The sequence below is a fragment of the Lagenorhynchus albirostris genome, chromosome 2 (assembly GCF_949774975.1).
Source record: "Lagenorhynchus albirostris chromosome 2, mLagAlb1.1, whole genome shotgun sequence".
Lineage (NCBI taxonomy): Eukaryota > Metazoa > Chordata > Mammalia > Artiodactyla > Delphinidae > Lagenorhynchus > Lagenorhynchus albirostris.
Window position 1 is genome coordinate 74,955,809 of NC_083096.1, and position 23,098 is coordinate 74,978,906.

General features: G+C 46.9%; 3 protein-coding genes, 1 long non-coding RNA gene and 1 other non-coding gene across 34 annotated transcripts in view; 1 reads left to right on the forward strand and 4 right to left on the reverse strand.

Annotated features, from left to right (window-relative positions):
- Window positions 1-243: 243 nt before the first annotated feature.
- AQP10 (aquaporin 10) lies at window positions 244-2,890 on the reverse strand. Its single transcript, XM_060137809.1, is given in 8 exon segments — window positions 244-410; window positions 413-429; window positions 905-1,122; window positions 1,368-1,486; window positions 1,573-1,713; window positions 2,274-2,400; window positions 2,785-2,811; window positions 2,813-2,890. Coding segments are annotated over 8 exon segments (894 nt in total).
- A 5,749-nt stretch (window positions 2,891-8,639) lies between these two features.
- Window positions 8,640-11,523, reverse strand: HAX1 (HCLS1 associated protein X-1). 4 transcript variants are annotated; one of them, XM_060137774.1, is made up of 7 exons: window positions 11,142-11,523; window positions 10,360-10,616; window positions 10,006-10,193; window positions 9,504-9,555; window positions 9,270-9,376; window positions 9,051-9,141; window positions 8,640-8,901 (listed from the first exon to the last, which is right to left on the reverse strand). In XM_060137774.1, exons 1-7 carry the CDS (start codon window positions 11,192-11,194, stop codon window positions 8,816-8,818), a joined length of 834 nt encoding a protein of 277 aa, XP_059993757.1. In that variant the 5' UTR covers window positions 11,195-11,523; the 3' UTR covers window positions 8,640-8,815. The 4 variants fall into 4 exon arrangements, with proteins under 4 accessions (XP_059993757.1, XP_059993765.1, XP_059993778.1 ...); XM_060137782.1 differs by having other exon boundaries at window positions 11,096-11,516; XM_060137795.1 differs by having other exon boundaries at window positions 10,360-10,675; window positions 11,142-11,515.
- Window positions 10,024-11,699, forward strand: LOC132513463 (uncharacterized). The gene is made up of 2 exons (XR_009538481.1): window positions 10,024-11,327; window positions 11,494-11,699. It is a non-coding gene; the product is annotated as an uncharacterized LOC132513463 (long non-coding RNA).
- A 680-nt stretch (window positions 11,700-12,379) lies between these two features.
- UBAP2L (ubiquitin associated protein 2 like) overlaps window positions 12,380-23,098 on the reverse strand; it is a 40,161-nt gene continuing 29,442 nt past the window's right edge. For 3 of the 27 annotated variants that reach the window (XM_060137489.1, XM_060137512.1, XM_060137569.1), the window contains 8 exons: window positions 22,784-22,837; window positions 22,033-22,114; window positions 21,061-21,278; window positions 20,571-20,676; window positions 15,778-15,845; window positions 14,489-14,686; window positions 14,022-14,072; window positions 12,380-12,505 (listed from right to left, as the gene is read on the reverse strand). In XM_060137489.1, coding sequence (XP_059993472.1) covers window positions 12,467-12,505; window positions 14,022-14,072; window positions 14,489-14,686; window positions 15,778-15,845; window positions 20,571-20,676; window positions 21,061-21,278; window positions 22,033-22,114; window positions 22,784-22,837 — 816 coding nt within the window. In that variant the 3' untranslated portion in view covers window positions 12,380-12,466. Of the gene's footprint in view, window positions 12,506-12,538; window positions 13,170-14,021; window positions 14,073-14,488; window positions 14,687-15,777; window positions 15,846-18,765; window positions 19,165-20,570; window positions 20,677-21,060; window positions 21,279-22,032; window positions 22,115-22,783; window positions 22,838-23,098 lie in introns of those variants that run through there. The other 24 variants (XM_060137457.1, XM_060137497.1, XM_060137521.1 and 21 more) reach the window with 12 other exon arrangements.
- On the reverse strand, window positions 22,199-22,334 carry LOC132516591 (small nucleolar RNA SNORA58). Its single transcript, XR_009539414.1, has one exon. It is a non-coding gene; the product is annotated as a small nucleolar RNA SNORA58 (small nucleolar RNA).

Genomic DNA, 23,098 nt, shown 5'->3' on the forward strand with positions numbered 1-23,098 from the left:
CAGGGTCCGAAAACCTGCCTGGGCAGGAGGCGATGAAAAGCCTAGGTCCCTTACCTGATCCTCTTCAATTCTCCCTGTCCAGGCATCCTCCCCAGTTTAGGAGGAAGCGATGCCTAGATGAGTAAACGGAGAAGCTGCCCAGGGCCTGGTGTACTAATAAAGAGAACAAACATCTTGTCACCAGGCATGGGTCTCTGGCCCTCTTCAGTGTCCATGAGGGAGGTGAGGACTGTCATGTCAGAATCACAGCTTACTCTCCTGCACCTGAGTTGCGGCAGGACTTTCCGAGGCTGAGGCTTCAGGTTGGGCACACTCTAAATCCTGAGCTGGCTCTGAGTGTTCAGGATGGTGCAGAGCCACCAGCCACTAGTGTGTGGCTGTGCTAAGTGTGGCCCTCCCTAGAGGGCCTACCACCAGCCATTGCCAGCGCTACAAGAGAAGATCAGAAGGGCGATATCAGGGTGAGTCCCTTAGGCTTCCCTCTGAAGGACTGGCGGTAGTAGTAAGAGAACTCCCTAAAGCAGTTCCTGGGGTGATAGACACCAGAAAGAAGGTGTCTTGGCACCAGAGCATAGCACTTAAAGAGGAGACTCCAGGAGAGCTTGGTCCAGCCTCTTGCCTTAGGGAATTATCCGAATATCTGTGTTTTGTTGATGAGATTACTAATGTCCAAACAGGTAATGTGATGTGCCCAAGAACACAACCTCTAAATGTCACTGTTTCAATGAAAAGAGTGGAGGGGGAGGCAGGGGACAAAAGAGAAAGGGAGAACTTGGGTTTAGAGGAGGTTCACTGTCCTAAGAGGCCAAGAGAACTATTTAAAAGGAAGATCTGGGGACCAAGGCTTAGAGCCTTTAGCAGAGGGATGAGTGGAAGGACAGCACCAGGGCAGGCCGTCTCTCACCTGAAGACTTCAGGGCCCCAGCCAGCCACGTAGGTGAAAAGCCGTGGGTCGAGGTCCCAGGCAGGGTTGATTGGGAACCCACAGCTGGCACCCATGGATAGCCTGATGGCCAGAATCAGCAACCCCACTACCACAGGCTCCACACTCGCAGGCACTCCCTTGTTCCGTGTGTCCAGGATGGCTAAGATCCCCACAATCAGCATCCAGGTGCCCAGAACCTTGGAGTGGACAGAGGCAGAGGGGCTCCCATCCGCTGTCAGGTGCTCCATCTGCCCTATCTCACCCAAGCACTCCAGGCTACCACCCCATGTCATCTGACTTTGTCCAACACAGGCAGCTGGGGAAGGTGAGGTGCAAACATAAATGCAACCCCACATCCCACCCAGAGCCTGAACAATAGGCTGAGGTCCCAGGGGACAAGGGCAAAGGTTGTGGCTTTCCCAAATCACCCCCTCATGCCTACCTGATCCAGGAAGCCATTGCTCAGGGACAGATAGGGGGCAGGGTAGGTGACAAAGATGGAGGCTGTCTCCTTGGGACCAGTCACTGTCAGGTTCCCACCTGTATAGTTCTGTAGGGCATCTGCAGGGTCACCTTTGCTCATTCAAAACTGCTCTAAGGCACCCTTGCCCACACACAGGTGTCCCCAACCCTGTTCTCTCTGTTACCATGATAGAGAGCATACACCTATGCTCCAGAGGCACAGAAAGCAGATAGCAACTGCACCAAGGAGTAAATGGGAAACTTGGCCCAGGGGAGGCATCCCAGGAGGCACATGACCAGGGAGAAGGCTGGATTCAGGTGGGCCCCTTCAAGGATCAAGAAAAGAAAACCAATATCCATTGTGTCACTGCCAGGCACTGTCACCAGGTAACACTGCTACTTCTCCCCACAACTCTTAAGAAGACAAATGTTACTCTTCCCATCATATAGATTAGGAAGTTGAGGCTCAAGGAGGTTAAGCAACTTGTCAAGGTCACACAGTGAAGCCAAGTTTGAACCTGGGTCTGTCTGCTCTTTCCACTACAGCACTTGACGCAATGTGTGCCTGGGGGACGAGCAGGTGAGGTCCTGAGCAAAGGTGAACCCCCAAGGGCTTAGGTGGGGGACAGAAGAGGAGAGTACTCACCCTTGATGCTTTGCCATAGATCTCCATCTATGTGAGTGGAGGATTAATGTGAAGAAGCGGGATGGCAAGATACAGAAAGGGAAGGGACTGGACTGGGCCAAAGGCATATCTCAGTCCAGATCACTGGTCAAGCTCAAGGAGATAATATCTATGAGTCACCAAAGGATCTGCCTTTTCACAATTACCACACTCAAGTACACAATCCTACCCCGTCTGATGACCAGACCTCACCCTCCTTACCTGAGACATTACCACTGATGTAGATGGCTAGCCTAACACCCAGAGAGCTAGCCAGAAACATGATGAAGAAGTTGCCTTTGGTTCCTCCACTGGTGACAGCCTGGGCCAAAGTCCCCTGTATGAGGAGCTGGTAGAGAGAAGGAAGATGAGGAAGAGGGAACCAAGAATAAGGAGCCTGGTGGACCAACAGGAGAGAGAGACTGGGAAGGTGAGGGGAGTGGCCAAGAGAGATGAATGGACTTGAGAGATCAGCAAGAAAAAGCAGAAAGAGGGAAGGGGAAAAAATGGGAGAAGCAGAGAAAGAGTAAAGAAAGGGGAGGAGGATAAGAGATGGAAAGGGACAGGCATAAAAATGAGGGAGTAGGAGAGGGATAAAAGGGACAAGAGCGGGGAAAAAGAGAAATGATGGAGAGTTGAAGCGGGACACCAGGAGGAAGAGATAAGGATGCTAGGAGGAGCCAGAAACTTTTGCCCACCTCCCCTCTTTCCTTCCCCCAATTACCCTGCCTACTGTGAGCACAAACACACCCAGATACTCTGGCCAGGCACTGCCGGGCCAGGATGCTGTGGATCTGAAGCCGGTCCTTGACTTGGGCCAGGGACTGAGTGTAGGCCATGGTGGGGACAACTTATCTCTGGTTACCACTCCCTCTGTCTGCATAGGTGCACTGCTGCTACACAGCTTCTGCCTGTCAGGGGCAAAGATAAGGAAAAGACTTTAAAACCAATTATCTCAGTTACTGAACAGCAGCTAATGTCTGTCTGTGCATGAGTGGAAGCTAGGGAGGGAGAAGGTCTATGGGCAGTCTCTGTGCACAACTAGAGCCTGGAGTTTGCCCAGCCTCTGTCTCCTCTGTCTCTCATGCCCAGTCCTCCCAGGAGGAGCCTCCCCTTACGCTGAAAAACTGGGAGGAGTAGGCTGCTTCATGTACATTAGTTCTCTTGGTGCTCAAGACAGCTGTGGAAAGTAGTATTGTACTATCGCTCCTGCTCTGCGGATGAGGATACTGAGAGAGCCTTAGAATTCCCCAGGCCACACAGCTAGTTAATAGCTAAGTTTGAATTCAAATGCAGGTCTTCTGACTCTCCCTCTGATATTCCACAATGCCCCTCATGTGGAACGTGAAGTCTTCCCCCAAACCATTTGGATGCTTGGGAAATTCAATATGCCTCCAGAGAGACTGGGCTGAAGACCGCAGGCTGCAGGAATAAAACCCACATAAGGAATGCTTGTACTTTGATGCAGTCTCACCTTGACTAGAGAATGCTCTGTCTTTGTGTCTCTTGCCATGGCTCCAGATGAGGGCTTCATGCCCACGCTGAGCTCCACCTCCCCTTCTCTGGATGCTTGCCACTCTTATTCTGCTTAAGACAGCCACTTCCTACTTCTTCATATCTCAAGCCTCTAATTAAGATTCATTCAACTATGAATCAAGCTCTAGACCCTGGGGAAACAGTGGTAAACGAAACATAGCTCCTGCCCTCTTAGAGCTGATGCTCTAGTAGGTGGAAACAGACAATATACAGATTTTAAAAATACTGATATAGTTTATGAGGTTCTTGAGAGCTGGGCTATATAACCCTGGGGGCTCTAGCACAGTCCTGGGCACATCTCTGTGAAATAATACTTCTTTACTGGCTTTAGCGGATATTATAGTGCTCCACCCAGGTCCCCTTTTCAGGGCTAATGCACCCACTCCCCAGCTGCTGGGAATAACAGATGCTGATAGCACTCAGCTGCTTCCCTCATGGCAGTGACTTCTGTGGCAGGGAACTGCTTCAGCCAAGGTCACGTGTCCTCCTATAGGATCCACATCAATGAATGGTTGATGCAGGGATTCAAAGACCGAGGGGAGTTTGGTAGCGTTATACATAGAACTGGATGCCGAGAGTGCTGGACCAAAGGAAGTGGAACATAAAGTTAGATGTGGAAGAATTTATTGATAAGGGAACACTCTCCTGGGATTTAGGATTTAAATCCTGGCAAGATCCGTGGGATGTGGGGTGAATACACTTCTAGGAGGCTTGGGGAAAATGATAGCTCATGCTAAGAAAAGTAAAAATGCCTAAACAAGTCATTTACATTGATGAACATTATTGAAAAAAGGGAGCATACTCAGACATTTTGAGGATTTTTGGACAAAGGATCTGAACTAACATTGACAGCTGACAACCCAAAGCTGTACCACGACCCCTTGTTAGAGTAGGAGCATATGGGGTCCAGATAATAAATGGAGTCCTGGGCTCAGGTCTGGTTCACAGGATATTCACTGAGACCAAGGATCCACCAGGTGGTCACTTCCTTGACACCCCAACATATAATTGAAATGGACATTCTTTGAAGTTGCAGAACACTCATATTGGTTTCTTGACCTGTGGAGTAAGTGATGAAGGCCAACTAGAGGGCTGAGACTACCTCACACCAAGATAATAAATAAAAACAATACCATATCCTAGGGTAAATGGAAGAGATTAGTGCCACCCTCAAAGATGTAAAGAACATAAGAGAGGTGGTCCCTTTCATACCACCAGTTTGGCTCCTACAAAAACCGGATAGATCATGGCAGATGGCAGTGGTCTACGGTAAAATTATTCAAATAGTAACTCCAATTGCAATTGTTGTGTCCCAAATGGTAACTTTATAGAGCAGTTTAATACAGCCTCTGGTTGGTAGTATGTAGCCATTAATCTGGTGAATATGTTATTTTGCATCCCAACCAGATCAGAAAGGAGGATCCCAAGGAATTTCATCCACGTGGGAAGTCTAGCGATAAACACTTATGGTCTTACCCCAGGACTATGTAAACTCTCTGGTCCTCTGTCATAATATAATCTGAAGGGAGCTTGACTATCTGGACATTTTGAAGAACATCATATTTGTCCACTATACAATGGACCCTTGAACAACACAGGTTTGTACTCCTTAGGTCCACTTACATGTAGATTTTTTTCATTAAATATGTATTACAGTACTACACGATCTACAGTTGGTTGAATGCGAAGATGCAGAACCACATATACAGAGAGCTAACTGTAAAGTTATACTTGGATTTTTTTTTTTTTTTGGATCTGCGAGACATGTGGGATCTTAGCTCCCTGACCAGGGATCGAACCCGCACCCCCTCCAGTGGTTAAGGCGAAGTCTTAACCACTGGACCTCCAGGGAAGTCCCTGGAGGGGACTTGGATTTTTGACTGGGCAGATGGTCAGAGGCCCTAACCTCTGCGTTGTGCAAGAGTCAGCTATATATATAACATCATGCCAATCAGATAAGAAGAGGAAGAAATGGAAGTATATTGGAGGGCCTGGAAAGATAACATGTATTCAGAAGGTGGGAAACAATCCTATAAAGGTTCAGGAAACTGCCACCTTGGTAAAGTTTTGAGAGGTCCAGTGGTCTGGGACATGCTGGATATCCAATCTGAAGTAAAGGACTGATTATTGCATCTCCTACCTTCCACCACTGAGAAAAAAACACATCACCAATCTACTTAGGATTTGGGAGCGACGTATTTCACACTTGAGAATACAACTCTGACCATTGAAGGCTGTCAACTTCGAGTGGGGCCAAAGCAGAAAAGGCCTCTGCAGACATGTGACCCAGCAGACCCAGTGAGACTAGAGTATCTGTAGTAGGAAAAGATACCGTGTGTGGTTTGGCAAGCTCTAATAGGAGAATCATAATGTAGACCCACAGGGCTCTGGAGCAAAGCCATGCCATCTGCAGCAGAGATATACATACCTTTTGAAAAGCAGCTCTTACAGTGCTACTGGGCTCCAATAGAGACAGAGCATCTGATTACAATTCATCAAGTGACCAAGTAGCCAGAACTGCCCATCACAAGCTGGGCTCTGCCTAATTCTCCATGTCATTAGGAAGGGTGGGCCCAGCAAGAACACATTGTAAAATGGAAGTGACATCTTTGGGTTCAGGCATAAGCAGGATCAGAGGGCACAAGCCAGCTGAAAAGTAAGTGGCCCAGACTCATGTCATTTACCAGGCATCTCTCCCTCAGCTCACATGACCCTATTGGGGATTGTCTTAGTCCATTCAGGCTGCTATAACAAAACACCATAGACTGGGTGGCTTATAAACAACAGAAATTGATCTCTCACAGCTCTATAAGCTGCTGATTCCAAGATCAAGGTGCCAGCAGATTCGGGGTCTGGCGAGGGCCCACTTGCTGGTTCATAGACAGCTGTCTTCTCACTGTGTCCTGAGGTGGCAGAAGGAGCAGGGAAGCTCTCTGGGGTCTCTTCTATAAGGGCACTAATCTGATTCATGAGGGCTCTACCTTCATAACCTAATCACTTCCCAAAGGCCCCACCTCCAAATACCATCACATTGGGGGTTAGGTTTCAACATATGAAATGGGTAGGGGGGGCACATTCAGTCTATGACATGTATCCCTTGTGAAGAGGGATCAGAGAAGGAATAAGCTTGGTTCAGACATGAGTTGGCAGTTTGTGGGCAAAAGCCAAAAATTGACTGCTGCCGCATTGCAACAAATCAAGAGTGGCCTTGAAAGACAGTGGTGAGGGGAAATCCTCCCAGGGGACAGAGATTTGGACAGTACATCTGGTCATCCACTTTGCGTGGAAAGAGAAGCTAAGAACATACACAGTCACAACTGGCCTGGTTGTTTGGTCAGGCGCTTGAAAAGACAGAGTGGAAGATCAGGGACAAGAAAGTCTGAGGATGGACCTATGGGAGTAGTCTTGAAGTGTAAAGGTCTTTGTATTATACGTTAACGCCCACCAGAAAGCATCCATCACAGATGCACTGAACAACCAAGTAGGAAGAATGACTTAGCCACTGCCTGTCATCAGCCACCCACTTCTGAACAATGAATACACTGAGTAGAGTAACTGGTGGTAGGATACAGGCTATGCACAGGTCCAACAGTGTGAGCTCCTACTCACCACGGCTCAGTTAACCACTGCTGTGGCCAACGTGCAATCTGCCATTAACAAATACCAACACTAAGTCCCTAATACAGTGCTATCTCTCGAGGAGAGGAAGCAGACACTTAGGGACAAGGACACTAGATTCCCCATCACTTTTGACTGGGATTGACACTTACTCTGAGTATAGGTTTGCCTTTCCTGCCCATAGGGTCTCAGCTAATATCACTCTATAAGGACTTATAGAGTACTTGATCCGTTAATGTGGGATCCACATTATATAATTTTTAAAAATTTATTTATTTTTTGGCTGCGTTGGGTCTTCTTTGCTGTGCACGGGCTTTCTCTAGTTGCGGTGAGCGGAGGCTACTCTTCGTTGAGGTGTGCGGCTTCTCATTGTGGTGGCTTCTCTTGTTGCAGAGCATGGGCACTAGGGCACACGGGCTTCATTGTCTGGGGTATGTGGGCTTCAGTAGTTGTGGCTCACGGGCTTAGTTGCTCCACGGCATGTGGGATCTTCCCGGACCAGTGATCAAACCCGTGTCCCCTGCATTGGCAGGCAGATTCTTAACCACTGCGCCACCCGGGAAGTCCCTGAAAACTTTTTTTTTTTTTTTTTGGCTGTGTTGGGTCTTCGTTGCTGTGTGCGGGCTTTCTCTAGTTGTGGCAAGCGGGGACTACTCTTCACTGCAGTGCACAGGCTTCTCATTGCAGTGGCTTCTCTTGCTGCAGAGCACGGGCTCTAGGTGCGTGGGCTTCAGTGGTTGCAGCATGTGGGCTCAGTAGTTGTGGCTCACTCACGGACTCTAGAGCACAGGCTCAGTAGTTGTGGCGCACAGGCCTAGTTGCTCCACGGCATGTGGGACCTTCCCAGACCAGGGACCGAACCCATGTCCCCTGCACTGGCAGGCGGATTCTTAAACACTGCACCACCAGGGAAGTCCCTACATTTACAACTTGAGTTTTTCTATCTGGTATGAGGGAATGTTCTAATCTACTTGTTTTACATGTGGCTGTCCAGCTTTCCCAGTACCACTCGTTGAAGAGACCAATAATGTTTTGCTAGTTATATTTTCCCTAATATATACAAGAAAATAAAAATATAGCCAGTAAAGGAAAACATATTTGCCCATATACTTCATCAAATTATCTCATGAACTATCCAATCATAGTGCTCCCACACCTAGGGAAGCAGTTTTTCCTCTATACTTATACACATACTTCCTTTTTTTTAATCTAATGCATCCCCATATAGAAATTTCCCTGGAATTATCACTAGTTATCTTATCTCTTCATAAGGAAAATCATCTTCTAGAGATACCTGACCCTTACTTATCAAAATCAGGTTTTGGAAAGTAAAGCAAAAAATTAAGAAATAATTTTTTGTGGGCCAAGTTAATTTGGGAAGCCCTGGATAGTGTGAGAAAGTGGAACAGCCATGACAAAGCCAAGACTAAGGAATTAGCATAAATAAAGGTTTTATTGGTCAGTCTGGGTGAGTGACATACTGACATACCCCCAATTCACTGTTCCACACACCCAAGGTGCTGACGTGGCAGGAGGAGAACTAAGCCCATTGCTGGTGAGCAAAGGGTGGGAGGCAAAAAGAACCTAAAGGCCTCTGAGGGTTAACAAGGCTACCGGGACCGGAACCAACGTCCTAGGAACAAATCCAGGATAGAAAAGGCATCATCCAGGGATGGAGGTGTTGGTGATTCTGGACCTAAGGAAGAAAGTGATACACAGAGGCTAAATGAAAGAGACTAGACAGGGGCAAAGGAGAATAATAATGTTAAAGGGTAGGAGGATTAAGGGTTTCCCTTTCCCGAGGAATTAAGAAATGGATCCCTTTGATTCATACTCTTTACTTACCATCTCTAGGAGAGCCACCTGCTTCTTGATGGGTTACTGTGGTCTCTTTCCGGCCCTCACTGTCCACCACAGTCCGGCGCTCCTCTACTGTCTACAAGGAGAAGCCCCCACCATATCCCTAACATCACTAAAGGTGAGTTAACTGATTTCTTTACATAGGTAGCCCTTTCCAGAACATTCTCTGACCATAGTTCCCTTTACCCGTCTCTCCCAACTCACCCCATCTGGCTTAGTGATCTTAGTCACAGAGATGCTCTTGAAATAGGATTTGGGCTGGGGCTGCAGAACTGGGCCAAGGCCCTCCTCGGAAACCTGGGTATCAAGATCTAGAAGGGCAGAGAGAGGAAAGAGGAAAGAAGGAGTCCAAGGGAAAGAAGGGAACAAGTGTAGCCGGAAGAAATTTCAGGGAGGGAGAACAAAGGGCTGGTAAATGTCCTTTCCCTCCAAACTCACCATTGTCCTCTCTGGCTCTAGAATGGGGGGTCACAGGCCACGTATCATCAAACTGCAGAAGAAGCCAAAGTAGGTCAAATGACACCTTTCAATCAAATTTGAGGGGGTCACAGAACCCAAACTATTTCCAAGTTCCAAAACTACTTTTCCTCAGCAGAAATAATCCCAGCCAGGATAGCTTTATTTACTTCCACCTTCCACCTTCCTACCTGTTTTATGTATCCCTCTACCAAAAAGCATTCCTCAACTGATACTTTTCTGTCCTCCCTCAAGAAATCTGCTTTGTCCAAGAATCATTTAGACCAATTTTTTTAAACAAAAAGCAGAACTCACATTTCCCCCCAAAGAAAATCCTACAAGAAGCTTAATACAGAAAACAGATAAATACACCAAGTGGAGGGCCTAGGACTCCAACCCAAGACTGTTAAGATTCCAACAAGGTTTCCAGTCTTTGCAGTCAGTTTTCTCCACAGGCTCCCACTTCAGGCCCAGATGTACTCACCCTATGAAAAGGTCTCTGGGAGCCCCAGCCTGGTGCTGGTTTGGAGGATTCAGTTCTTGCGTCACTCTCCAAGGCCCCACGAAAGATCCTAGGCTGGTGACTATCTGGATACTTAAGCATTGAGTCCCGAAGCGTCTGTCCTTCCTGCCGTCTCTCACCAGGTGTCTCTGACTCAGGACCTGGAAGTTCTGCAGAAAGGTGGCAGGTGGATGCTGGGGACTTGGACTCTTTTAAATCTCCTTGAAATCATCAGTTTTCTCACACTTCCCAACCCCCAACTACTCTCTGCAGGTTCCTTTTTTCACCCACCGACCCAGCAGAAACCACAGGTTCTCCCCCGGGACATCCACACACCAGGAGGGCGGGAAGGCAAGGTCCAGGCCCCCATCTCGCTGAAGATGTTATTGAAATCCCGTACTAGGTCATCAAAGCCGAAGTTATCGTGGAAACGCATCCCTCCTCCTGGGCTGAAGCTGAAGCCGAAGCCAAATTCCTCGGGGGGCTGGGGACCCTCAAATCTCGAGCTCCCACGGCCCCACGTGGCTCCTTCTTCTTCCTCATCATCTTCATCTTCATCGCGAGTCATCCCTCCAAAAAAGGGATCTCTGTGGCTAGGGGTGGAGGCAGATCGGCCACCAAGATTTCAGCACTACTTAAACCACAAAATCAGCTAATGGGTGACAAAGTGAGACAAGAGTTGCGATCTAGGAAGCTGAAGTGAGGGTTAAGAGGACTGGCCATCGGGTTTGTTTTGTTTTTATCAAAGTCAGCCCTCACCTCGCGGCTCCCCCAAACGCTTCCGCTCGGCTTTTCTTCACTGTTCCCCAGCCCCTCCCTTCTCTCCCAAGGTCCTGCTCACTTGCTCACTGTTCTCTTCCCCAAAGCCCTATTGTCTTCCCCACCCGCGCCCCTGTTGCATCACCCCAGACTGGAGAAAGGTTTAAGCGGCTGTTTCCTCTCCTCTTAACGACTGCCCTGGTTACTGTCGCGGGGTGAGCGCTCAATATTGACTTCCGTTCTCTCCGCACGAATTGAAAGAGTAGGGAAAGGGATGTTTTTCCAAAAATAGGGTGTCAGGGGTCAAGCTCACCTCAGAGGATCCCGCCCCACCTTCTCTGGCCCGGACCCGCTCTCACCTCCGAGGTCCAGAAAAGCCGAAAAAGCCCCGAAAGAGGTCAAAGAGGCTCATTCCCGCAGTGGGACTCGAACTTTCGAACCCCACAGCTGGGGGTAGCCAGAGCTACGCTGACGGAAATTGAGCGAAGCGTCAGACCACGCTACCGGAAAGCAAGCCTGCGATCGGACACTGTCGTAAAACGACCGTAAGCCGGACTGGGGGGGGGCAGGGCGGACGGGCGTATCACGTTCCAAAGGCTTTCTCTTTTACTGTTTCCTGTGAAGGGAGCGGGCGTACTGAATTTTCATTTTACAACGATCACCTGCCTCCTAAGTCAATTTTCCTTCCTGCCGATCAACCCGCTCCAACAGGGTGTTTCGAGGGTTTGACACTGGATGGCACCGGAGGCAGCCGCCAGAGGGCAGCCCACCCGCACAAATGAACCGGACCGAGACCCACCCTCACCGCCGGCTCACCAACCCATGGACGACCAGTCTTCCTTCTAAACCCACCTCGCCCCTTTCCTCCGTCCAGTTTGTTTCTTGACTGATACAAATAAAGTCTAATATTAATTAGAGGGATGGACAAAATGTTGCATTAAGCTTCTTCTAGTATAGTGACTTCCCCAGAGTTGAGTAAAAGATAAAAACAGAGGAACGCATGGATTTAACTCCATCTCTCCAGCTATTAAGGATTTTGTCATAACTATACGGGAGTCTCCTAATTCTTTCAGGCAGGGTCTACAACCACCAGGATAAAGACTTTGTAAGAGAGCAAGGGAAATCTATTGAAGTGTCTTGGGAGAGAATCTGGGGCTATAAGTATCCCCTTTTTCGGGTCACTGACTTTAAAAGCCTCCCCCTCCCTGTACCCCCACCTCCATCCCAACCCTGGCCTTGCTCTAGACTCCTTTTCAAGGGGTTGGATATTAGCTACTTGAAGTGAAAGCACTCAAGAAGTAAGAACTACTGCTTCAGTTTTGCTAGCCAACAGTGCATGTTGCCCTCATTTCTTTCCAGTTCATTTGCCTGGATCCATCTAAATTACACTTTGATTCTACAAAGCCATTTCTTTCAACTCCTGCTTAACCCTTTCCCTTTCCACCCAATATCTGCTATCCCTTCACTGCCTAAAATCTGCTGTAGATCTGGAGGAAATGAAGATTTGCAGTGATTCTTTCCAGGCACCATGCTGTGTAATTCTTAGGGGAGGGGGGGAAGGGAATGCCCTCAAGGGCAAGATACTAGCACATTAAGGTCAGAGGAGTTCTTAAAGGGCGAAGATTTCATTTTATTCCACTGCCTTCGGGGCCTGCTAGAGAAGGCCCAGTTGGTACAGTAATACTTATTCATCAAGCTGGTCATCGACGAGACTGAGGATATCCTAGACGGAGCAAGAATGGGCAGAGGCTGAAGGTAGAGGTTTTCTTTTTATATATACAAGACACATTAATCCATTAAATTTGAGGACACAGTACAAAAAAAAAAAACACTTCAACTAATTCATCTGACAATGCTGTTCATATTCATGACGCCATTTTTTTGTTGTTGTTGTTTTGTTTCCTAATAATAAAGGAGGAGACTTAGGGCTGTTGGGCTGATATATATTTGGGGGTCCCCCCTCCCTACCTCACCCACACACCACCAGGGTGAACAGGAGGAGGAGAAGGGAGGGCAGGGCCCACAGCAAAGTTTCATAATCTTGAATGCAAGGGGGGAGGAGGAGAGGAAAGGAAGAAAAAAAAGGAGAAAATACAAATCCTATAATACATACAACAGAGTGGGGATGGTATGGGAATGGGACAGACATGAAGCTGAGGCATGGGATGGGCCGCTGGGGGTGGGGGCAGTGGAACCCCCCCACATTCCTTTCTCTCTTTGATGCTGTTTCCATAGTTGCCAGGCTGAGAAGCCCTCTCAGAAGATGGGACCGGGAGAAGAGAGTCAGGGCCTCAGTTGGCCCCCCAGCTGTAGCTGTTGTAGGCAGACTTGTTGGTCTGGGGCTTCTGCGGGATGGAGCTGGTCTGGCTACGTTGCCCGCTGCCCGTCTGCAGGGGAATGGGAGGGTGAATGGGGAGGAAAAAGATGTCTAGTTAGTGGGACAAATTTATGACATCTTCAGGTGGAAATCTGGAAATTGTTTTACTCTCCCATTCCCCTTGCTTAGAAACTACTCTGAAGCTTACTTCTTAACCATAGGAAATTTGTTTTATACAGCAGTTAGAGCACCTCTGACAAGTAAAAAAACATTTTAAAACTTTAAATAAGGGAAAGATGAAAAGAGGGTGGGATACTTTGAGAGACAAGATAGTGCATCAGTTCTACTGATTTTCAATTTCACCTTCTCCTCACCCCCCAAACCCACCATCCCCTGATCCGAGGAAAGGCTACTCTCTAGAGAGAATTATAGCCTCTTGGAGATGAGTGATCACAAGGTGATTTCACTTTTCACTGATCCCCATGAATGCCTCAATTTGGACATCTGTCTTTGAGAGCAAGGCAGCCCTTATTCTAGCTCCGCAACCACCTATGAGGAAGGGGGAGAGGTCACCTGCACCACCCCAGGGCTCCCCACCCCTACCACACATCACATCTGCGAGCCCATTTCAGGAAAGGTAAGAGAGACAGTCTGAGGCCCCAGGCTCCAGATGCTGCCCCAAGAATCCTTTCCATTCCAGTAACCAAGTGTTTCAAGAGTCGGGGAAGGGTAGAAAGAAAAAGACACTGAGGAGAGGAGGACAAGAGGAACAGGAGGCCAGAGAGCTCAGCAAGGTGTTTGTGTTTGTGTATCCCGATTTGTGACCGTGCAATCTTTTCTCTTCAAGTTCCCTGAGACTGTGGAGGTGAAATGGGGACTGAAAAGGAGTGGGTTCAAGCATATCATCATTCAGTTTCATTACCTGCTCCTCCTGCTGGCGCTGGCAACAGAGAATCATCTGCAAATATGGTAGCTGAGGCAGAACCAGGATATATGGAAAATAAAGGGACAAACTTTGACAATAGAACTCCACCATTAGAAGGGAAAGCTATAATGTCAGGGAAGGGGGAAGGCTGGGAGAGGTAAGAGGGGAGGTGTGACCCAGGTCTGATAGGATGAGGACAACTGTGCTATGGGAGGAGGTGGAGGAGAAAGGCACCAAAGGAACTGGGCAAAAAAGGTTTCAATCTGGCCTCTTCTCTGACATCTCCTTTGCCGGCCACTCGTGTTGTGTGCGCTTGTGTCTGTATGTGCTGTGTGCCCATGGCTGGCGCTGGGGAGGACTGGGTGAAGGTGGTGGTGAGGAAGGGTAAGAAAAGGAAAGGGGAGGTAGTTTTAGGGTATAGGAAGGAAAAGGAAGGGAAAGGAAAGAGGGGGAAGGGCTATTACCTGGCCATCCTGCTGCAGGTGATGGTGAAGGATCTGGGAGTGCGGTTGCTGATGGGGGGTCAGAATGTGCATAAAGGGGGCAGGTGGGTAGGCAGCAGCTGTGGCCGGATTGATGGGCCCCCCACTTCCTAGGGCTGAAGGCAAGTTGAAGGAGGCAGCAGGAGTACCGGAATGAAAACCTTGTTTCTCAAAGGACTGCTATCCAGGAGAATGGGAGGAGAGAGAGTAAAAGGGATCAGCAAACTAATCCTCAGAATTTCTGAACCCAAGATCCCCCACCCTCAGAAAGCAGCGTGGTGTCAGAGAATGAATGCTGCACCTGAAGTCAGACATTCAGGTCTTAGCCTCAGCTCTACCCTTTAACAGCTGTGTGAACCTGAGAAAATTAATCTCTCAGCCTCATTTTCTCTTAACATGAATCAGGGATGCTATTAACCTCTCAGTTGTAAGGACCAAATGAGAGGATAGATGTGACAGCACTTCATAAATTCTAACATCATTCATGAACACAGTGAAATCTGCTAACTACTCTTAGCACAAATAGCGATACCCCTGGAGTTGGGTAAAAATTAGAACTCCTTGGATATTTCAAAAGAAATGAATACACACTGAGGTTTCTTGAGTGTTAATGGTCTTGGCCATGAAAGACTCCACCATAACTCCTAATACTTTACATCAAGCTTTTACTTATTTATGGTGTGTGTTGGGGGGAGCAACACAATACAAATCTGTGGATAATTCAGATGCCTCACTTTACCTACTGGGTTGTGTCCTCTCCTACTGTTTATAGATATACTTACAAAAAGAATGGAAAGAACTAGTTTCCCTTCATTCCATATGTGTTCTCTCGGAAACTTATGAAAAGGTTGGGAGTGGGTATGTAAAGGGCCAGGACAGTTGCACAGTAAATCACATGACATATCACAACAATTTACCACACTGCAGCTTCCTGTAACATTTTTCTTGCTTTTTCCCAGAGGGCTAAATTTAAACTTCTTCAAGAAACTGAGGTTTAGAGACACTCATTTTCTAGTAGAATGGATTTCCTGACACCTCTCTTAGTGTTGTTCTTGTTCACTGTATTTTTTTTCCCCCTTTGGCCGCGCCACTCAGCTTGCGGGATCTTAGTTCCACGACCAGGGACTGAACCCGGGCCATGGCAATGAGAGCGCCAAGTCCTAACCACTGGAAAGCCAGGGAATTCCCATGTTCACTGTACTTCTATCATTCCAACTCCACCTCCTCTATGTCATCTCTTTTTCCACTTCTATCCAGAGCCAGGCACCTACCTGGGTTTTGGAGTACACAGAACCCGAGATATCTGGCACGCCTGTGTTACTGGAGGTGACTGATACACCTGGGGGAGGAGGAAACAGACAGGAGGATTAGCTCAGCTAGCTGCCTGGCCCCATCCCTGGGAGATGATGTGTGTAGCCCTTCTAGCTATAGCACTGCAAGGGAATTTTGGTCTGTTTTTCCAGCTTCATGTCAGTCCTGAGGGATAAGAGTTCACGACACAAGAGCTCCCTAGGTTCTCCTGCCCTTTCCAGATGTGTACTGAGTATTTATGTGAGAGGGAGGTGTGTTGTATTGGGGAGGACTAAGGAATATAGCCTCACTAGCATATGGTTTTCAAAACACTTCTCTGTGCCAAAGCCCAACAGGATTGTATTAAACTTTTAACGTCCATTTCAAATCAACTGACCCCAACTCCACTCAGTTCAGCAGTGCTGCTCCTGAACGGATTCAAAATCCATGCCTCCGCAGCATAAGGTAAGTATTAGACGAGCACTCCTATTCAACCCCCAAGAGCACTTTCATTCTCGGAGCCTCAGTTTACTTAGTCCAGCTTCCCCAGAGTCTTGGCAATTCTACGCTACAGACTTATGATTTAAAGAGCTGGCGCAAAGGCTAATTTCCATTTGCTCAGTTTAAGCCAAAGCATGGAGAGAGAGGGGTAAGGAAGGTAGATAGGGGTAGGCTCTCTCCTACAGCCTAGGTGGAACACAAAAATCCAACTGTCATTCTAGTTTACAACTTCAGCTTTTCCATGAGTTAAAAGCTCTAATCCATACTCCAGCAACTTGCATATGTTTCCTGTTGAAAACCTCCCTACCACCAACTACAATTTTAAGGAAACCACAATAGTACAATTCTCCATTTTGATTTGTACTCCTTAAACTGAAATGCACATACTGTACCTCCTAGGGTATGGGGCAATAAGTTAAGGATAGGAAAAAGCCATCAGGTAAAATAACCCAGCAACTTACTTGAGAAACTGTATACCAATATTGAAGGAAAAGTAACTCAAATTTAACTAGGAATTTAGAGCATCCTTTCTAAAGATCTGTTAGTTTTCAGGAAGTGAGATAAAATGAAACCTCAGAAAAACTTTGCATTTTCAGTTTATGTCTTTGGATCGTCCTCCTCTGCTGTTAGGAGCACTTTGTTCAGAGTTTTTTGGAAGCACTAAACTGACCAAATCACAAATGAGGAATTCTCCATTCACCCACAATTCAACAGCAATCTCTCTTCAAACTCCAGAACCCAAATCCTCTCTAGACCAAGGCAGCCTTCAAAAGCTAAGCCCACCTTGGACAGCCACTTTAGAATCTTCCCAGTAGAAGTGGCATCTTACCCTGGAGAACCCTCCCACATCACAAGTTCAGATAGTTCTAGGGAGGAGCAAACACCAACTAGGAAAAGAACACAACTACAGAAACCAAGCATGAGAAAGTACTTCCCCATCTCCAAAGTATCAACTCTACACTTTAAAGGCACTGAAGAAAAAGGGGACAATACAGGAACTAACGGAATAGTTTTTTCCCTTCCCTTTGCAAGCCCCAGGTGCCCATTTGGCAAATCACTGGTAATAGGCATAACTTTAAGAACAGGAGTTCATTTATGGAAAAAGCTAAGCTAATGAGGAAGTTTGTGTGGAAGGGTTGAGAGTAAGGTGTGACAGGATATAAATGGAACATTTTTGAGGGAAACCAGAAAAGACAATGATCTTTACTGCAAAGGCTCAAACAGCTTGCTGACACCACTTGGTCATCCCATACAGAATGGGAGAAATGGCCGACTCTCAAGTCGGGTGGTAGGGAGGAATTTAGTTCCAATGTGCCCCTACCTGGTCTCATCCTTTCCAGAGGGTGGACTAGCTAAAAAACAGCTTCTAGTCTAGAGGCCTTAATTGGCCTGTTGGTTGAAACAACTGGAAATGCTGGAAAAAAGAGAATACTTTGTGTAGTAGCCCTAAATGGCCTCAGTGTAAGCACCTGAGACCCTAGAAAATAATGGGCATTGGTTTCCCTACCTATCATTCACCAGTAATTAGCAATCTCCTCAGACTACGGAGTTTTCTTGCTTTCCTTCCAACAGTCAACACCCCCTGGTTACCCCCACTCCCAAGCAGTGCTGATCATACAAACACAATGTGGATGGCCGGGAGGAGAAACAAGAACCAATCTCTCCCAGCATGGCAGCCCCTGGGAAAGCTGATCACACTCACAGTACAAAATTACTCCAGAGGGCTGGGAACAAATACAAAGAAAGTGAAGTACCTGGGTTTCCAATTAACCAAGGACAGGGTTCTCACTGTCCAAGTTAACTCTATGAATGAAGGGCTGATGGTGTACCAGTTGGATTGAGAGGGAATGAGAATTTCCATAGTCAAGGAGATGTCTAACCAAATCTCTCCCACATTCTTAGCTATACCCACAAGTGCAAAACGACTAATAATCCACAATCCCTGAAAAGCCATCGAGGGACTAAGAACAATGTTCCAGGCTAGAACAGTTTCCACAGCCTGAGTCATCAACTAGCTGGTCACTAATGACTTTATCTGATCTCAATCAGCCACTTGGCCCTTGGGAACCAGATGTGGGAATTAAGCCTTGGAAGATACTTTCCTAACAACAGCTCTGAACACCATCTCTTCAGCCTTTCACAATGACATGACACAAACTTTTTTGTCCTTTCTCCTCTGCTTATGTCAGAGACAAGGGGAAGATCTAAATGGAAAAGTGAAGAGCTATAATAAGTATGGCGAATCGGGCATTTTCTACAAATAGCTTTCTTGACTAACCAATCAACAGGCTGGGAACTGAGGCCACTTCCCCTCCCCCACCTTAATAAAATCACCATACTGAAAAGTTAACAGTTCTTTGGCTATGCTGGGGTTTGATTGAAAAGGCCACCCTCCACCCTTCATCCACAGCACAACATTGGCTCCTAGTGTCCAGAAAGACATGCACGGAAAGAACGCCAGAATTAGCTAAAGAAATACCACAGTTTATTGAAGACTACAAATATTTTGTTACAAGTTGGAACTACATGCCTTCCAGAAATCAAAAGCAACAGCAGGTGTGTGCATTGATGCTTCGGAGGAGGTGCTGCACCGCTTGAATTCGAAATGGGTAAGACAGGGTCAGACACATGGGGGAGAGGGAAATGGGGGAAGGGCAAGTTCAAAAGCCCAGAAGGTATCCACCAACTCATTTCCCCAAGCCACGCAGGCCATGGCCACAGCTCAGCAGGCTCTCCTCAGTGGTCTGGTTTCTGAAACAAGACTTCAGTGCAAATTTACACACACACACAAAACACAGCCCCCAGCCTTGGGCCAAATTAGCTCTCTGCCGTCCAGAAATGCTTGTAAGGGGGTGGATATTTTCTTCCTAAAAGGAATCAAATACATAAAAATAAATGAATTTAGAGGTTGATGAGGAATGGGATGACAAGAGCCCTCTGTGGGGTTGGGAACTGGGGATTCTTAAAGGGCTGTTATAGGAGGTCTCTGAAATCTTAAGGGAAGTAAGAAGCTAGGATTTCCAAAATCAGTTATGCCATTTTCTTCTATAACCAATCATCTACCTCTTCAAATTCTTGAACCTGGTCCAGCTAAGACCTAAATCTAATATTCTTGGAATAGGGCCACTCCAAGACAAAAGCTTATAATCCTCCCCACCAAAGACTAGGGTGGACCTGCTCAGTGAGAGGGGGGCCCTAGGCACAAGGAGTCTGGGCATTATTAAATCTCAATGGGGTCTCTCAGGATTTCTTTAGTTTAAATCTTGACCCACTCTAAGTCATACAACACAGTTCAAAGCTCCACCTGTTAGATCCCAGACCTACTGCCCTTTTGCTCAGCTCAGTTTCCCAATAATTGAAAACCCTGGGCAATTTTAACCACCTGGAGCCCATACAAGGGTGAAGAACACAGATGTAGCTCCATCCGAATCACCATGTAACCATAACTAAGAATTTTAAAGGACAACCCTCAACTCCAACCCCAAGCAATAGCAACCACCTCCTCCCCATACACATCTACAAGGCACTGAAAAAAGTAGATGGAATTGTTTTATTCAAAGACTCTTACTCCCTGTCCTCCAAAAATGGAGAGTAGGTGTCAGGTACGGGAGCAGGGGATAGGCTAAATATCTTTGAGGTCAGCACCCATTCAGAGGATTCCCGTATTTCCCTCCCTGCCATTAGAGGTGCAAATGGACTTTGCAAGAGACCAGCCATACAAATGAAGGAACCTAAAGGTCCAACTCTCCCTCTATTGAGTATTCATGCCCTACTCCTTTCTCTCCACATCTTAGGCCCTCTAGATAGGCGATAAAAAGGGGCCACATGAGAAAAGCAGTACTACAAAGAGATTTAAGCCAAAGCTACCACAGCATGCTAGCTAAGAACCCATTTAACTGTTCTATTCAGTGAATATATCCCCTATTGTACTACCAGTACCTTAAACGTTAACAATTGCCTCCACTGACATCTCAGTAAAATCTGGGGGCCCTCTGCTTCCCACCCAAAGTTTAGGCCAGCCAACATATTCTAACAGCCAACTCGTGCGCCAGGGCATTCCCGTCATGAGTAGTGAATACACATTCTAGTATTAAGCTCCTCTGTTGGTGCTGCTCAGACAGACACCCAAGTCAGGCAGACGTTAACAATCATACATGGAGCAGCAGCACACCCTCATCAACCCTGTTTTCTCAAGCACCAGATCTTCCTCCCTGAAACTCATTTAATGACATCCCACAGACACCAATGACAGCCAGGGTCAAGGTGAGCTTACCAGTGTTGTATCCATGAGACCCATATCCACTTGGCTGTTGGAAAGGGGTGGCTGATGCATTCACACTGACATTCACACCATGCTGCTTGGAAGAGGTAGGAGCCACCTGAAGAGCAATAGGCCAGAACTACAGTGAAATGGCAGCAAAGTACCATTCAACCGACCCGTCCTACTCCAGAGACTGGGCATTCAGATGGCTACCCACTCTGATGTATGCTGTCCACAGTTTACTTAGCAAAATGGGTTCAGGGAATGAATGAGAGTCTGAGGGAAGCAAAGCTGTACATTCCCCTTTTAGCTAATTCTACGAATGGGTAATTCCTTACCCCAATCCCAGCCCCACTCCCTCTCCCAGGCCAGAAAGAGGCCAGAGGTGGAAACTGTTCCTCTTCATTCATTATTAAAAAGTCATCTAGCCTTGAAAGCAGCTAGCATAGTGTCCAGGGCTAGGACTCTTCACCACAAGTAAAGACCAAGCCCAAGTACTTACAGGGAACACAGCAGGCCCATACTGGAAGGTGCTGGGGAGGCCCGGAACCCCTGTGTAGTATGGCAGGCTGGTGTAACTGTAGCCAGGAGGCAGCGCCGGGTTCAGGAATGTCTGCTGCGTGGTATGGTGAGTCTGTGTCTGGTTCTGCTGGGGCTGGGCCAAGGTTGTGGCCGGGGCCGGGGAGGAGGCATCCCCACGGCCGAACTTTGTGAGGTCACCTGTGACACGAGAGGCTAAATGTATCTGCCACTTTCACCCCCCAACACCAATGCAGAATTTCCTCTTCTGGTTTCACATGATTCCAGGAGAGCCTTCAGAGACTATTAAAGTCCAATGCTTTGAATTCCATTTCTTTGCGGCTCCATTTAGCACTGCTCAGTACACAATCTGCACAGTGCTAGTCAAGGACTAATGTTGCATGACTGTGCAATACTGTGACAGAAACCAGCTCCCAGAATAAAGCTCCTGTATGATTTCCCTGCCCACCTGTTTTCTTTCATCTCTTCTCCACCCCACCCCCTCCTTTCCTTCTCTGCTTCCCCTCCATGGGGAAAACTCCATGCTGGACTTGAAAAACAATGCTAGGTCAGGGAAAATGACAGGGCAATAAGGTCAACAATAGGTCAGGCCCTGGCCTAGCAAGGCAATGAGACTGCCACATGAGTAAGGAACAGGAGCAGAGATGAGTAGAGGAAGGTCAGTTCAACCACAGTACTTCCTGGAAAAAGCTAGAGAATAGCTGAGAAGTCAACACATCATCCGGAGTCACAGGGAGACAACAGAAAGTGGGATGAGAAGCCAAGCTGCTACATGCCCATCTTCAGCAGGATTCTGAATCTACCAACCCTGATTTACCACATCCATTTTGTACTTCTGTCAAAGATCTTAATTAAGGTGAGAACTGGACCCCTTCCTTCTACTAATCAGATTTCTGCCACCAAGGCCAACACAACCTCCCTATCCCAATCCTACCAGAATAAGGGTTGCTGGCCAGGCTACCATCCCTCCCAGTCAGCGGAGTGGTGGGTGTGGGAAATGGGATGCTGTAGTAATCCTGAAAGAGAGAGAGAAAAGCGCAGAGACTCAATGCCACTCATTCCCAGAAGTGAGGACATGTCATTCAGGGTGAGAAGCAAGAGAATGTTGGAGTACTGCAATTTATCCAGCCATTGATTAAGCTGGCTTGAACTGGCACAAACTCCATATTACTCTTACATACACTGTCCCCCCTGCCTGGCCATGGGGACAGTCAGGCAAGGTCTACAAGTATGCCCACCAGGAAACACTTCAAGTCCATCGGCACCAATAATATTCTCAAACCTCTAGATATTATCCCTCATAGTCTACTACTACTGAGAAAACAGATCTTCCTTCTGGAATTCATCAAAGTGTTTGAGACATACAGGAAGCATCCCAAGAGCTCCACAGTACTCTGAGCTTTATAACAGTTTATTATAAAGCTTTATTTTAAGTTTATTATAACATTTATTTATAATAAAATGTGTTTACTTCAAAGATGTCACAACTCTGATTAAAAAAAAAAAAAATTACCTTCTGTTAGAACCACTCTCGAAGTACATTCTAATATATCTTAAAGTATGTGTATGGAAGTATGGCTTGAGAAAGAGCCAAGTCTGTGACTTATCAACTGAACATTTGGAATAATCCAAACATTAATTTTAAGATCACTTTCTTTTCCTAAGCTCTACAACCATATACTCACCAATGGAAATCTTGTCTGAAGCATCTGCAAGTCATCATAACCATATACTTGTGGCTGAAAGATACAAACATGTAACAATATTAATGAGGACTGGTCATGATGGTAGCAAACCAAGGAGCTAAGACACAAGATAAATCAACATTCATCCTCATTCTTAAGAAGAAGAGGACATAAATTATTTCCTTCATTTTCTTTAAGAAAGAAGTGAAATACTAAGAGATTACATGATTCATGAAAGGTCTTGAAGCTTTCCTTGAGCTACACAGTGATTCAACTAGGCTGGCCTCTGGGTAGCAGTAGGGTACGCACAAGTCA

Bases quoted from the DNA above. Each gene is read 5' to 3' on its own strand.
- HAX1 (XM_060137774.1), bottom strand. From the start codon at position 11,194: ATGAGCCTCTTTGACCTCTTTCGGGGCTTTTTCGGCTTTTCTGGACCT. The intron at 9,377-9,503 runs GTGAGTTTGGAG...CTGCCCTTCTAG, and splicing joins TAGAGCCAGAGAGGACAATG to ATCTTGATACCCAGGTTTCC. The intron at 8,902-9,050 runs GTAAGTAAAGAG...TTTCTTCCTTAG, and splicing joins AGGTGGCTCTCCTAGAGATG to GTCCAGAATCACCAACACCT.